General features: G+C 43.7%; 1 protein-coding gene across 1 annotated transcript; it reads left to right on the top strand.

Moving 5' to 3' along the window:
* Window positions 1-215: 215 nt before the first annotated feature.
* On the top strand, window positions 216-13595 carry ALDOB (aldolase, fructose-bisphosphate B). The gene is made up of 9 exons (XM_006185232.3): window positions 216-366; window positions 4722-4843; window positions 5653-5864; window positions 6985-7039; window positions 7998-8158; window positions 9039-9122; window positions 10011-10185; window positions 10598-10797; window positions 13068-13595. The coding sequence occupies exons 2-9, from the start codon at window positions 4732-4734 to the stop codon at window positions 13161-13163; spliced, it is 1095 nt and encodes a 364-aa protein (XP_006185294.1). The 5' UTR covers window positions 216-366; window positions 4722-4731; the 3' UTR covers window positions 13164-13595.
* Window positions 13596-14478: the final 883 nt, after the last annotated feature.

Here is a 14478-nt window from a genome sequence, read left to right as displayed (position 1 = left end):
TTCACTCGCTGTGTGACTGAAGGGACTCCCCTAATCCTCTGTGTCTCCTTTTCCACACCTGTAATGTGAAGAGTCTGGATTAAGAACTACATGGTCTCTTGACATCCCTTACAGCTTTAACACTCTGAGTACGAAGAGTGTGTGAGCATAATTAGACGGACTGGCTGTTTACGAGCCAATCAGAGTTACTGGTTAAACACCTCCCTAGGAGGACAGGGTGGGAAGGGGAGGGTAAAACTTAAAAAGAAAAAAACGCTTTGATGAGAAGTCTATAAAAACTGTGTGTTCCTGAAGATTCATCCTGTTTGGCAGCTGCTGTCTCTTCCACAGCTTCCAATATCTGAGAGGACTCTGCTCTCTCACACTGTAAGTAAAAGGACTCCCTTTGCCTACCGGGACTGCACCCGGGAGTGAGGGGTTAGTGACAGCACTAAGCACGGAGAGGGGAAAGTTTGTGTGCTTCTGGTTTCAGGAAAAACTGAATGGTGGCTGGAAACGTGATGGTCTGCTGAAATGGCTTTCTCTCCCTACCTCTCCTGCTTCTCTGAGCGGTGGCAATGCCTGGTACCGGTGGTACCTGTATGCGGGCTCTTCTGAGTCCTTGGCTTAGGAAAAACAGCTTGAATGTTCCTATTTGGTTAGGTTCAACTCAGTATTCGAGGTTCCTGCTCATTTCTGCTCTCACCATAACAACTGCTTGTTCCGGTGAGATGATTTATTTACGTATCTATCGCCTTGTGTCATTTTCTTCATTTTCTGCCCACACCGACTAGTACCAGCGCTGATATTTCTTTGTCATAGAAATGAACTCTTGGCCCATTTTACCCTTTGTCTTCACCCACTGCTCAAACAAGAAAATGGAACAGGCATTGCAGAGCATAGTCGTCATTTGATTACCAATTGTCAAACTCTTCCCTTGTTTGCTACCTTCCATAACATTTTCTACTCTGAAGATCCTGCAGCTTAAGATATTAGGAATCAAAAGCTGCTAATGCATTTTGGTGCATTTGTTCTACTAGCTGAAGAATAGGCATGTTGTGAGGATATGTTGCCTTTTAAAATAAACTTCTCTGTAAGTAGTTCCCTGGGGTTCCATTAGCCAGTGTGGGTCCAGCAGGGGCTCTGGCTCTGTGGCCACCATTACTTTAGCTAATGCACATCTGGGGACTGCCCAGGCTAGACCTGAGGTGCTGGGGCAGGAAATGGAGTGTAATTGCTGTAAACCTAGGAGCTCCTTTGGCATAGTTTAGAGGAAAGAGCAACACTCAGGTCTTTTTCTGAGCTGCTCCACGTGTGTCCAAAAGCACCAGGGGGCAGGCTGTTCTGGAGCACCTCACTGCGTTTGTCACTGTGGTATCAGGATATACAGTGAAGTTGTGGGCATCTTCCTGCACCTGTGTGTACAAGTGCTGTGTGCACTGCCTAACTGTCATAGGCTTTCAGTAGATAAGCCCCTCATGTCTTCTTGAAAAATCCACCTGCCTTGTACATGGAGAAGCAAATGGACTCTCTACTCCCTTCTATTTCTCCAGGAATTAAATATTGATAATTTACAAATTATTATCTTTTCACAGAATCTCTTTGGGGAAGGTAGAAAGAACTATACTGTAGGGTTTCATCTGCTGTTTTGCTGAAGAAGGACTGGAAAAAGGACTCCAAGTCGTAAGCTAGTAGAATGTGATTTACAATCACAACTTAGAAGGGGCATCAGACATATTCCTTCTGGGCCTCAGTTTCTCCATCTCTAAAGTTAGCAGGGTTGGTACAGATATCTCTGAGGTCACTTGTAGTTCTGTTTTTCTGTGTTTACTGTCTATTTGTTAATATATTATGTACAGTAAAAGATGCCTATGTAAGCTCATTCACTGAGAAATCAAACATTACAAAAACTCCATAGAGTGATTTGTGAGTCACCCACCCGATTCCATTCCCCGGAAGTAACCCCAGTGTAGTTATTCTCCGCTTATATAGACCCAAATACAGTATGTGTGTATACCATTTTTTTTAATTTAAAAACAGTGATACTATGTATTGCATACCTTTCTGAAACTTGCTTTTTTTTTTTTTTTTTACTTTATCATGTAATGTGAACAATTTTCCACTTTTTAAAAAGCTGGCTTGAGACCTCAGTAAGCAGAAGCCCAGGGACACAGAAATCATTCTCTATCATCACTGTCTCCCAGCTGGCCTCCTGTCTTCCGGTGGTGAACGTTGGCCTGCGCCCCTGTTTTATGATTAACAGAGAAGCAACATTTGTGCTGATGTGGTGCAGAACTTTAATCCCTTTGTAGAAGTTTAACTTCCCGTTAACAGTATTGGTTCAATTTGACCTTTTCTCTGTTTTTTTCTGGTTGAGTCAGCACACAGACTGAAGAAAATAGCTTGGTAGTGAACAATTATTGTTTTAAAAATTGAAAAGGAGAGAACTAGCGATGCCTGACATTTTCATAATGCTTTATAAACCATCTTAATGTTTATCATGCGATTCAACAAATATATTTTGAGCAAATACAATGAGTAGTGTGCTCACAGGTCACATTTGACCACTGGGCAATGATACAAGCAGAGCAAATATTATAGCCATTTAATCCATAGTAAACCTAGACTCAGGGAAGTTACCACCTTGCCTGTGGGGCCAATGAGGAGGAGGCAGAGCTGGTCCTTGAACCCAGGTCTGTCTGATCTACTTCTGTGTGAATGATTCAGATATTTATGAAGTAGTAATGTGGCATGTGGATAATGGTCCACAGCCTGAGGATCCTCTGGGATGTCATCACCAGGCACTCCGGGGGCGTCATCAAGGACACTGGAGTCATCCAAAGGCCAATTTCTTTCGCCAAGCTCACTCTTTCTTTAAGAGGGAGTCCTGCCCCTTATCCCAACTTTCTGCCTTATTAGCTGTTTGTCCTTGGACAAATAATTAAACTGTCTTATATTATTTTCTCATCTATTACACAGTTGGGGGAAGTCCAGCTGCCTTCTGAGATTATTGTGAAGAATAAATTTTATAGTGCATGTAAAGCAATTAGCAAAGTGCTTGGCAATAAATGATCATTTGCTGTTATTGGGCTATGTTTTCCTTTTGTTTCATTAAGAAAACGTCTTTGTTTTTTGATAATTGTCAACTCCTTTGTGCAAATATCTAAACTGCAAGAAAAAGTTTGCACTTCGGTCTAAAAGTCAGAGCCAAAGCTAACAGTCACTGTCTACAGTTTAGGAACTAATGTGTAAACTGGGGAGACACTGTATTCAGGTGGCTGGGATGTGAGGGGTCTTGGGAAATCATCTTCTCTAGAAATCGTTGCCCACTAGCCTATCCTGGTACCCCAGTGATGGCATTTGTGGTTCTGTTCTGTGGAGTTAAGTGTAAAGTGAGAGTAGCCCCAATAAGAGTGACATCAGTTATACCTTCTTATGAATTATTGGTTCAGTAGCCATTGACTTCTTGTATCAAGGGATAGAGTGCTGAACCTAGAATGCCTAGAAGGGAGGCAGAAAATGTGAAAAGATCAGTTTGACATGAGAAGTAAAACTGGGTGGAGGGCTCTGCCTCATCCTAGCTGGGACCTTGGGCAATTCAGTTAACTTTTCTGAGTCTTGGCTTGTTCACTAATTAATGAAGATAATACCTGTCCTGGTTACCTCATTGTCGAGTGGATCTAATGAGAAGTGAGGTGTCCCTTAGCTTCCAGGAAATGGAAAGCAGACACAGGACATCTGCCCTTGTATGAGTGTATGAGGGGAGAGGAGACTGGGGAAAGGCAGAGACCAGGGTTGAATAGGAAATTGCTCAAGGTAATCCTCACTTCCATTTTTTTTTCTTTGATAATCCAACCTATGCAAAAGCATTTTTTCTGACATCTAAGATGAGAGCCCTATGAGCTTGCATTTTCAAGACTAGCCCAAAGTGGCAGCCAAACAGGATCAATGATCCCTTTCAGATGACCACTGCTGAAGAGGTTGCTTGGGTAGGGGATCTTGGAGCCAGAGTCTCTCCTTGCCAAAGCAGTGAACCTGAGAATTACTGGAGCAGGAATCAATATCTGATGTCAGCATCCTTAGAGCTTCCGGGAACCTCTGGCCCAGAGGCACTTAGGGAAAATCTTCCCATCTACCCCAAATGGTCTTATAGGTGGTTGAATATAAGAAAAAGGAGACTTGCACCCCACCCTCTATGTCCCAAAGCTGAAGGGAGGTTAAATTCAAGGCCAAATGGTGGTTTCTCCTCTCAGGCTTGCTCCTAGAGAATACTCTGGTGGGACTGCAGTCTAACAGAGCAAAATGAGGATGACCACAGAAGCTGAGAGCCTCACTGTCCTGGCCTCAAGCCATCCAGGCCACCTGATGGCTCCAGAAGTCCACAGAAGAGAGACAGAGTCAATTACTGCCATGCCCTCTATTTGTCAGATTTAAGTGGATCACTCATTAGCTGGTTTAGTCTCAGTATCAGTGATCCTGAAGGCTTTCTGGAAGGCACTCTATTTAGGATCACCATGAAATTTGGCATCCCACCTTCATCCATTATGGCTAATTGGAACTACTTAGGCTCAGGGGGAAAAAAAAACCCAAAACAGATCTCATTTGTTCATCCAGTTGTGGAAATGGACCAGAAATGTCAGAGAGCCTACAGGGCTTTTCTGCACACCTACTGTCTTGGTCATGAATCCATGTGAGTGACCCACAGTTCTGTTCACAACTGACTCTTCTGCACTCTTTTCCAGACCTGTCACCATGGCCTACCAGTTTTCAGCCCTCACCCCAGAACAGAAGAAGGAGCTCTCAGAAACTGCCCAGCGCATTGTTGCCAATGGGAAGGGGATCCTGGCTGCAGATGAGTCTGTAGGTGAGTGCAAGAAACATCATACAACAAGCAGACCCTTGATTCTGCACTTAGCAAAGGCACCTTTATAATCGCATTCCCTTTCCTCTCAGAGCAATGAAAGGTTTATATATACAGGAGTGGGGGCAGAAGACTCGGTAAGCGTAGCCCTTTTGAATCTTGCCATTCCAGAAGGCAGGTTTCTGAAAACCAGGGGAACAGGCTCAAGCCCTTCATTTTAAGGCCACTTGCCAGAGGTCATTTGAATCTAAGCCGTAGCAAAGTCAGGAACTCAGTAACCTGGATAAGACCTCTGCTGCTAGTTAGAAGTCAGTGTGAGGTCAGCCAAGGAAGGGCAGAGAGAGCAGGGAAGTGTCCATACATGGAACAGGAAAGAGCTTGTGGCTGAAAGAAGCTCAGGATGGCACCAGGGTGAGCTGTGGCAGGGCTGCGGCCCACTATAAAATGGTAGAAGCCAGAGAAGTCAAGAGCCTGCACCATCACTCCTTCCACTGTGCGTACAGCCAGTGAGATGGAGGGCTGGACCAGGGGACAGCTAGAGAGGCCTGAGGGCCTTACAGACCCACTTGGACCTGATGGCAGCTTCCACCCTGCCCCTGGAATGCCCAGTCCATGCATCCCTCCCCAGAGTCTTGACAGCAACCAAGGTCTTTCCCTGGGGAGACAAAATAAAGAGGTAGGAGTTCTGAAGATCTGGGGCGAAAAAGAGAGTGTTGCTGCCCATCCTGGTGAGGGTCACTGAGCTGGTGTGGAGGAGGGCAGCAGGGAAGCCCCGGCTTGCTCCTTATGCTGCCCTCACCCACTCGCCGTAGGCACCATGGGAAGCCGCCTGCAGAGGATCAAGGTGGAGAACACGGAAGAGAACCGCCGGCAGTTCAGAGAACTCCTCTTCACCGTGGACAGCTCTGTCAACCAGAGCATCGGGGGTGTGATCCTCTTCCATGAGACCCTCTACCAGAAGGACAGCCAGGGAAAGCTGTTTAGAGACATCCTCAAGGAAAAAGGGATCGTGGTGGGAATCAAGGTGAATAAATCTCGCCTCCATCTCACCGCAGCCGCGCTCCCAGCACAGTGGCTCGGGCAGGGCCAACGTGCGGACACTCTCACCATCTGATTGCTGTTCTCTCTCCTTTCCATCGTCACCTTCCTCCTGAGAACCAGGTCCTCTTCTGAGCTTTTCCAGTACCCTCTTCTTTCAACCACTTTCCTACAAGGTACTTAGTCTCTTTGTTTCTCGATTTCTTCATTTCTAAAATGGGAATAATAGTACCTACCCCATAAGGTTCTTAGAAGGATGAAATGAGTTTTAAAGACAGTTTCTATCGCGTCATTATTATTTAGCTCATGATAGCTATCATTGCTGAAGTACTTATTGTACTGCTGGAACTAGGTCTTCCAAAACAGCATGAACTTCTCAAGAGGGACCCTTAGTATTTGTTGAGTGCTTAGGACTCCAAGCACTCATTTACTCCTCTTCACAACCTCTGAAGGTAGACTCAATTATAATCCCTCTTTTAATTAACTAATTAATTAGTTAATTAATTTTTACTGAAGTATAGTCAGTTACAATGTGTGAATTTCTGCTGTACAGCATAATTAATCCCTCTTTTACAGATGAGGAGAGAAAACAGAATTACAAGGCGTAGTATAACTTGCCCACAACAAGGCAAAACTGGAGCCAGTTCAGGCCCACACTGTCTCCTTCCACGGGCTCATAACCTTAGCCTCTGCTATGTGAGAGGCTACATCCTTTTTCCTTTTATCTCCTGTAATAGCATAGTGCTTGTTATGTGCAGGTGCTTAATAAATGTCTCTTCAATAAATGAATGAATAATTTAAAGGAGGCTGCTCTTTTATGGCACCTCTACATCCCAGGTTCTGTCAGATGACTTCTTACTTCCAAAGCTCCAGGCCTGTGCTTTCCATAGTTTCCATCCTCTTAGGGTTGACACTCTTACACTGTTCCTTCCAGATAACTTCCCTTCTGCTTTGGACTGAATTGTGTTCCCTCAATGACTAATACACTTTCCTAATTCTTTGGTTTATAAAAGATGAGAGCTACCAGTTAGCACCAGGGGCTCTGCTTGTGTTTTACTGGGACACCTGACACCTGGTAATTACTTGTTAAATATTTATATTCACAGTTAGACCAAGGAGTTGCTCCCCTTGCAGGAACAAACAAAGAAACCAGCACTCAAGGTAAGGATATTACCCACTGATATGGATCTTGCCAATATATGCCAGAAATGAAGGCAAGCAAGAAGTGACCGAGGGGAAAACAAAAACGAATATCACACTAGTTTTAGAGCCACACACCTGTTCTTCAATCTCAGCTCCTCAACTCAATAACTGTGTGCCCTCAGGCTAGTCACTTAAATGTTCTGGGTCTCAGTTAAAATGGGATAACAATAACTACTTCATGGAATAGTCCTGGGGATTAAATTAGACAATGTACATGAATGCTTACCACAATGCTTTGCACAGAGAAGATACTCTGTACTTGGTAATATTATTTTAGAGAAAAATCCAGCAGCAGCAGTAGAGAGGAAAGAGCCCAAGCTATGGGATCAGACACACTTGGATCTGAATCCTGCTTCCATCACGTACGACTTGGATCGTTTTGCATAGCACACCACTGCCCAAGTTGACAAGTATAAACCACAGCATTGGATTAGCTAAGCGGAATCTGAATCCCAGCTCTGTCACTCTTTAGCTCCTCAAACTTGGAGAAATCACTTAACCTCTCAGAGCCTCAGTTTCTAAGTCTGTAAAATGAGTCTATAACTACGAGGGTTATATTGTTATGACTACTAGGTTGTAATACTGTAACAACTGTTAGGGTTGTTATGATAATTAAATGAGATAAGGTGTGCAAAATGCCTAGAATCATGCCTGGAACATAGTAAGTTCTGAATAAATATTGGTTCCCTTTATTCTTCTTATAGAGTATCTTATAGAGTATATACAATCAAAAGTGTATTTGTTAAACCCAGGTCTTTTGGCTCAGTATTGGAATTAATGTTTCTTTGCCTGGATGTTTTGGTCCCTCAAGCTTTGTGACTGAAAGCTAAGCCAAGGGTGAACTCCTTCACTTTATCAGCAGCCCCAGGGTCAGGGACAGGGGTGCAAAGAAGTCTCTCTCTCTCGTGACTTGCAGGGCTGGATGGCCTTTCTCAACGCTGTGCCCAGTATAAGAAAGATGGTGCTGACTTTGGGAAATGGCGTGCTGTGCTGAGGATTGACAACCACTGCCCATCCCAACTTGCAATCCAGGAAAATGCCAACACCCTGGCCCGCTATGCCAGCATCTGTCAGCAGGTGCTCTTCCTTCCCTTTGGGCTTAAAAAACAGGAGGCGAGAGCTTTCTTTAGAGTCCATCTTTCCAGTTTCAGTACAACCACACGTGACCCCTCCTTTTCTCTCGTGGCATTTTTCATTACCTTTGCTGTAGCCAGGCGTGGTAGGGAAAAGATGTGGTTTCACAAGTCAGCTGTGAGTCAAAAAAAAGGCAAACACCGCTCACTGCAGCCCTCTACCAAAGCACTGTGAGCTGAGTCTTAAAAGCAATAGCTCTTGAGGCCAAGGCACTTACTTGTCTTTGCTCCACCATGTTCAAGGACATGATTCTCTTAAACCCCCAGCTCAAGGATGACAGCTCTGATCTAGTCCCCATCCAAATAATTTCTTAGAGGATGGTCGCCTGATACTAAAGTTTCCAATGTATGTGGAGTCTGGGATCCAAGTTAAGTCTGATTTGCTTTAGCGGGTGCTATGTTGGGGTTACCTGAGTTGTGGGCATCTGGAGATTCCCAATTAGAATTGTAAACACTGCTTGAATTCTTTAATTAACCCATGCAAGAGGAAGCTTTCTTAGTGATTTAAGCTTGAATGTCCTAAAAGGGTGACAGCTAGGTTCTGAAGTAGTTAGAGTAGTCTCTAGAATAAGACATAGAAATTAAGTTTGCATTTATTTTACCCCATTCCCAGGAAAACTTTCCCCCCCACTGTTCTTTTTTAGCTAAGCCACAAATGCTCACTAGACATCCCATTACATTTCTTTTCATTGTCTTTAAGTTACCTGTATGGTATTTCTCCATAAGGGCTTCATTTTATACCAGTTGCAACTGTTAAATACCTTCTTAAGGAAAGGATCCCAGTGAGCAGAGCTTCACTCTGTCCCCTCCTTTTTCCTTTTTAGAATGGGCTGGTACCCATTGTTGAACCAGAGGTAATTCCTGATGGAGACCATGACATGGAGCACTGCCAGTATGTTACTGAGAAAGTAAGTCTCAGATATAAAGATCCTAACGCCACTTGAAAAATCTGTTTTTAAGTAACAGTTGTTACTTCATATATATCAGCTGTTATATAGGAAGTGTTCTTCAGTTAGAATCATAATGTAGCATTGAGGAGGTAAGGAGGAGTTATCAAATTTTCTACTCTTTGGGGGCAAGTGGTGTGCTCACTGCAGAAAAAACACAGGATCTGCAGTACCAAGACTAGGGCTTGAGAATCCGTGTTCCCAGTTGTGGACCTGAGGCAAGTCACATTAACTTTCTGGACCTCAGTTCCATTATGTATAAACTAAGACATCTGAAATAAGATGAGGCTCCTATGAGAAACTGTAATTAGAAAGTATTTTTTTTCACATGTGACTTTCTAAATTAGCCAGAGTATATCTGTAGGAAAGTAAGAGAGTCATAATAAAACCTGACCTCAGTTCTCCACTTGGAAAATGCGGTGGACTGAAATGAGATCTGAAAACACTTCTGTCTCTAAAATGCATTTTTATGATCACTCAGCGTCTACAGGGGTGGAGAATAGGGGCCAATTTAAATGTTCACAGCTAACTAAATCAAGGCAGGCTCCATTGGCCAAAGGGAGTGATGAGAAGGAAGGTATGAAGGGCTCTAGGAAGCAGAGCCATGTCAGTGGTCCATGCAGTGAGCAGTTAGGGGAGGGACAGCAAGGACAGGCCAGCTTGGCTGTGCTCAGTGGCTGTGGTCTGCAGTGCATTATTCTGACTAGGCCTAGGGGCTGGTTGGGAAGGCTTGGCCAAGAAACATATGGAAATTCCTTCATCCTGCATCCCTGTGGTGTAAAAGTGCCAAGGTCAGGTGACTCTATAGCGGGCTCTGGGTTTCACCTGTCTGGACTTCTTGTCCTTCAGGTCCTGGCTGCTGTCTACAAGGCCTTAAATGACCATCATGTTTACTTGGAGGGCACCCTGTTGAAGCCTAACATGGTGACAGCTGGACATGCCTGCACCAAGAAATATACTCCAGAGCAAGTGGCAATGGCCACTGTCACAGCTCTCCACCGTACTGTTCCTGCAGCTGTTCCTGGTAAGGTTTCCTTTCTTCTCTGACTTGAGGTCTTCATCCTTGTTCTTTGAAGGAGTGCCACTAGCATTTGCGCTTGTCCAGGAGTCTGCTTCTATTCATGAAACAGACCTCTGCTGTCCCACGGGCAGCCAGTACTTCTCGCATTCCGTGACACCACCTATTCCGAGTCTGTCCAGATGCACACAGTCTGTTGATTTCCTCAACATCTGACTGCCCTCTTATTTATGAAAGCCTTTCTCCCCTTAGCCCAACTAGCCTCAGCGAGGGCAAACTAATTTCTCCAACCCAGTCCTTTTGCAAATCAAGTAGAGGAAAGACTGAGATGCTACGTTTCTTTTAGGCTCCTTGCTTGCTTTCCCAAGCAGGGAACAGAGCTGGGACTAGCAGAGTGGGATGGTTTCTCTCCTTCCAGGCATCTGCTTTTTGTCTGGTGGCATGAGTGAAGAGGATGCTACTCTCAACCTCAACGCTATCAACCTTTGCCCTCTACCAAAGCCCTGGAAACTAAGTTTCTCTTACGGACGGGCCCTTCAGGCCAGTGCACTGGCTGCCTGGGGTGGCAAGGCTGCAAACAAGAAGGCAACCCAGGAAGCTTTTATGAAGCGGGCTCTGGTAAGATGCTACTACCTCTTGTATACTTGATCAAGTGAATACCTGGGACCTGGCTCTCATGGCCTTCTTCAGGCCATGAAGGTATCTCCAGAGATTGTCTACCAGGCATTGGAAAATGTGGCATTAGAGCTTAGCAGGAAGGCTAAGGCTGGAGAGAGTTTTGAATTATCCACACTGGGAATAGAGTTGATGCCAGCAGATTGAAGGACAGTTTCCACAGAGACAGATGAGAGAGCCAAGGAATGAACCTAGGACACCTTTCATTTGGGGAAGATAAAGAAGAGAAGCCACCAAGACAAGCAGTGATAACATATTAAGATGAACCAAGGATTCTGGGAACAGACAGAATCAAGTGTCAAGGGATCAATAACAACACACTACGGAAAGATTCAAAGTAAACGCAGAGAAAAGGCTGATATTGGCATTAAGGGGCATTATCAGTGACCTTCAACAAAACAGGTTCAGTAGAGGAAAGGTGCTCATTCAAGATGTTTGGCAGGAAAAGGCCCAGAAAAGTTATCAGGAGAGATGAGAACAAAAAAGGGTAACTTTTTTTTTTTTTTTGAGCATCTACTATGAGCCAGGGACCGCAGTGAACAAAGCAGACACAGCCACTGCCTTCAGGGAACTTAGAGTTTATCCAAATAGGAGAGAGCTTTCCATGTTTAAATGTAAAGCAGAAGGAGCCAGAGGAGAGATGAAAGACTGAGAGAGGTCAAGGACTTAGAGGAAACAGGGCTTCATGAAACTAAATATTAAATACAGGTGGCAGAGTTGGTTTTAGGAGTGAAGAGACAGCAAAGAAGAGACAGAATGAGCTTGGAATCAGGTCTGCAGTGGTTTATCACTCATGACAAGTGAGGACATCTGTTGAGAGGGGTTAGGGAATGGCGATTTCAGTCTTTATGGTGGGGAACTTGGAATAGCCACTGAAGTAGTCTGCTAGGAAATTGACCAGAGGTTATGGCCAAGCATAAGCAGGGTGCAGCTGAAATGAGAGTAAGGTTGTGGGATGTTAACTTAGATCCTAAATTTTCCCAGCAGCCGCCTTAAGCATGCAGGAAGATTCAGATCAACCTAAATGGGGAAGAACAGGGTTGAAGAGTAAAAGTTTAACAGGGAGGTGGAAGAGCACCAAATTTGAGTGATAGTCTTATTCAGCTTGCTGATGGTAGAGGAGGCTGGGCTAGGAATCAGGTGTAGCCAGTTTAGTGATGAGGCACTAAAGGAAAGGAAAGATTTAAAGAAGCTAAAGAAATCATCTCAGGGGCATAAGGGAGATAGGAGACTTCAGAGGTAGTGCTTTACCTCGTGACAAGGATGGCTATGGCTGTGCTGGTGTGTGGCTGATGAGGTGGGAAGATGTAGCTAGTAAGATGGAGGGATTTTGAAAGCAGGGGTCGGAAGGGCCATCCACACGAAAGAAGGGGTGCTGTTTATCATCTGGAATGGTGATTCTCAAGCCTAAGCGTGTATCCGAATCCCCTAAGGGCACATTAAAACGCAGGCGGCTGGACCCCAGCCACTGAGTTTGTGATTGAGGAGGTCTGGGGTCAAGCTAGAGAATTTCCATTTCTAACAAGTGCTTAGATCCATGAAACCTAACTTTGAAAATCACTGTAGATGTAGAAATAAGTCCTGGAGAGATCAGAAAATAGCAACTGTGACTTGAAGACACGAGTCTGCTAAGTAGCATTCAAATGTGATTATAGGTTTCATAATTCTGGACTCACCTTTAATTGGAATTTGCATGATAACAAATGATATTACAGTAACAACTAGGTAAAAACTACATAGTCTTATGGACAAATACAGGTATGAAATGGAAAATTTATTCCAAAAAAGTTTTTTGCTAATGAAACTTCAGCTACACCTGCCTGATGCCCAGCCATACATCTGGTCTGTTTCCCAGCAGGCTAATTCAACAGCTATTCCAAGGTTCCCCATGTTGGGATTGAAATTTCCATTTCCTTATCGCTGTAAGAATGAGAAGTTTCTCAACTTTAATTTCTGGCACTGTTGTTGCAATATTGTTGGTACTAAAAAACCTTCCCAGTAACTGACACAAACCTCAGGCTTGCCTGAGAAATGCTCAGAAAACTGAGATTTAAAAAAAGGGAGTAACATTTTATAGAAGGAAAGGGATGGTATCAGCAGCATTTTAAGGAGAAAAATCCACATGGAGGTGGAGCTGGTTTCAGTGGGAAGCAAAGGGAGTCAAAGCCCAGGGTTGCTCTGACTCAGTCTCCTCTCTCACACTTGTTTTTTAGGCTAACTGCCAGGCGGCCAAAGGACAGTATGTTCACACAGGCTCTTCTGGTACTGCTTCCACCCAGTCTCTCTTCACAGCCTGCTACACCTACTAGAACCCGAGGCCAGCCAGCCTGGCTCGCGCACATCTAGGTGTCTTGATAGGAGGATCGAAAGGGAACAACAGCCTTTCAGCTGACCCTGGAAATTAGACAAAATTAGATTGGAATCCTGGAAACACAATGCATGTTAAATTCTTAGACACAAGGAAAAAAATCAGTCATTGAAACGTAAGTCTGGATATCAAGGATCTGATGAAATTTCACACAGTAGTTTCTTTACAGTATTTCCAGCTCACCTGCCCCAGAGTGTCCATCTAAGAAAAGAATAGACTTTAAAACAGAATCAGTTCCCCATCCAAATAACCAATGAAACACCTCATAAGCTGAGTGCAGAGAAGTGCATCGTATTAAACAGTCTTAGCAGTGGTAGGTTATGAAGGAGACAGCTGAAACCAAAAAAGAAATAAAATGTTCTACAAATCTTCATTTTGTATCAGGTTTTACTTTCTGCTCTTGCTTTCAAAGGGCTCAGTATGTTTCAATACTTCTGACTCTACTAGACATGACTGGCATTAGTGGTCAGGATCCTCAACTTTGGCTACTCACTGGAATAACCTGGCAAAATTAAGAGACCCAGATGCTCAGGCTACACTCCAGCCAAGTTTGAGAACTGCCAAGCTAGATTTCAAGTTCGAAGGTATTTAGAAATGAAAGCAATTCATAATGTGAAGCAAGCTACAATGTAAAATAATTTTGAGCAAAATGTGGAATATAAGAAGAATGTGACTTTGATGCTTGGAGCATTCCTCTTCAAGTGACCCAGGTTTGGTGACACAGGACTGCATCTTCCTCTGCACAGGCAAGTACACTACCTAGTTTTGCAGTAAATAATATTCACATAATTATATTTTATTTCCTTCCAATTTTCAGAATTAACCTATAGAAAGAGTGTTAAAGACAACCATAGTTACAGGAGAGAATTTAAACATGATAAATTTGGACAATATAAAAATAATGATTTAAGTGACAAAAGCTGGGAAATTCCAGGGGGAGAAGTGAAGGAAAGCAAAGGGAACACTAATTTACTTAGTGCAAAGTTAGTACTTGAAATTGATGGATTAAGAAATAGTGCTTTGGGGAGAGGGAATAGCTCAGTGGTAGAGCATGTGCTTAGCATGCAGGACGTCCTGGGTTCAATCTCCAGTACCTCCATTAATTTTTTTTTTTTAAAGAAATAGTGCTTTAGCAAAAAAAAAAAAAAGAAAAAAGAAAAGAAATGGTGCTTTGAGTCTACTAAAGTAATAAAGGAAATGGATATAAATCATTAAAGTAGTCATACCTATAATTAAAAGATAGGAGAATGTAGTAA

Source organism: Camelus ferus, chromosome 4, assembly GCF_009834535.1.
Source record: "Camelus ferus isolate YT-003-E chromosome 4, BCGSAC_Cfer_1.0, whole genome shotgun sequence".
Classification (NCBI taxonomy): domain Eukaryota; kingdom Metazoa; phylum Chordata; class Mammalia; order Artiodactyla; family Camelidae; genus Camelus; species Camelus ferus.
The sequence above is the reverse complement of the archived record's forward strand: the minus strand, read 5'-3'. Positions and strand labels throughout refer to the sequence as shown.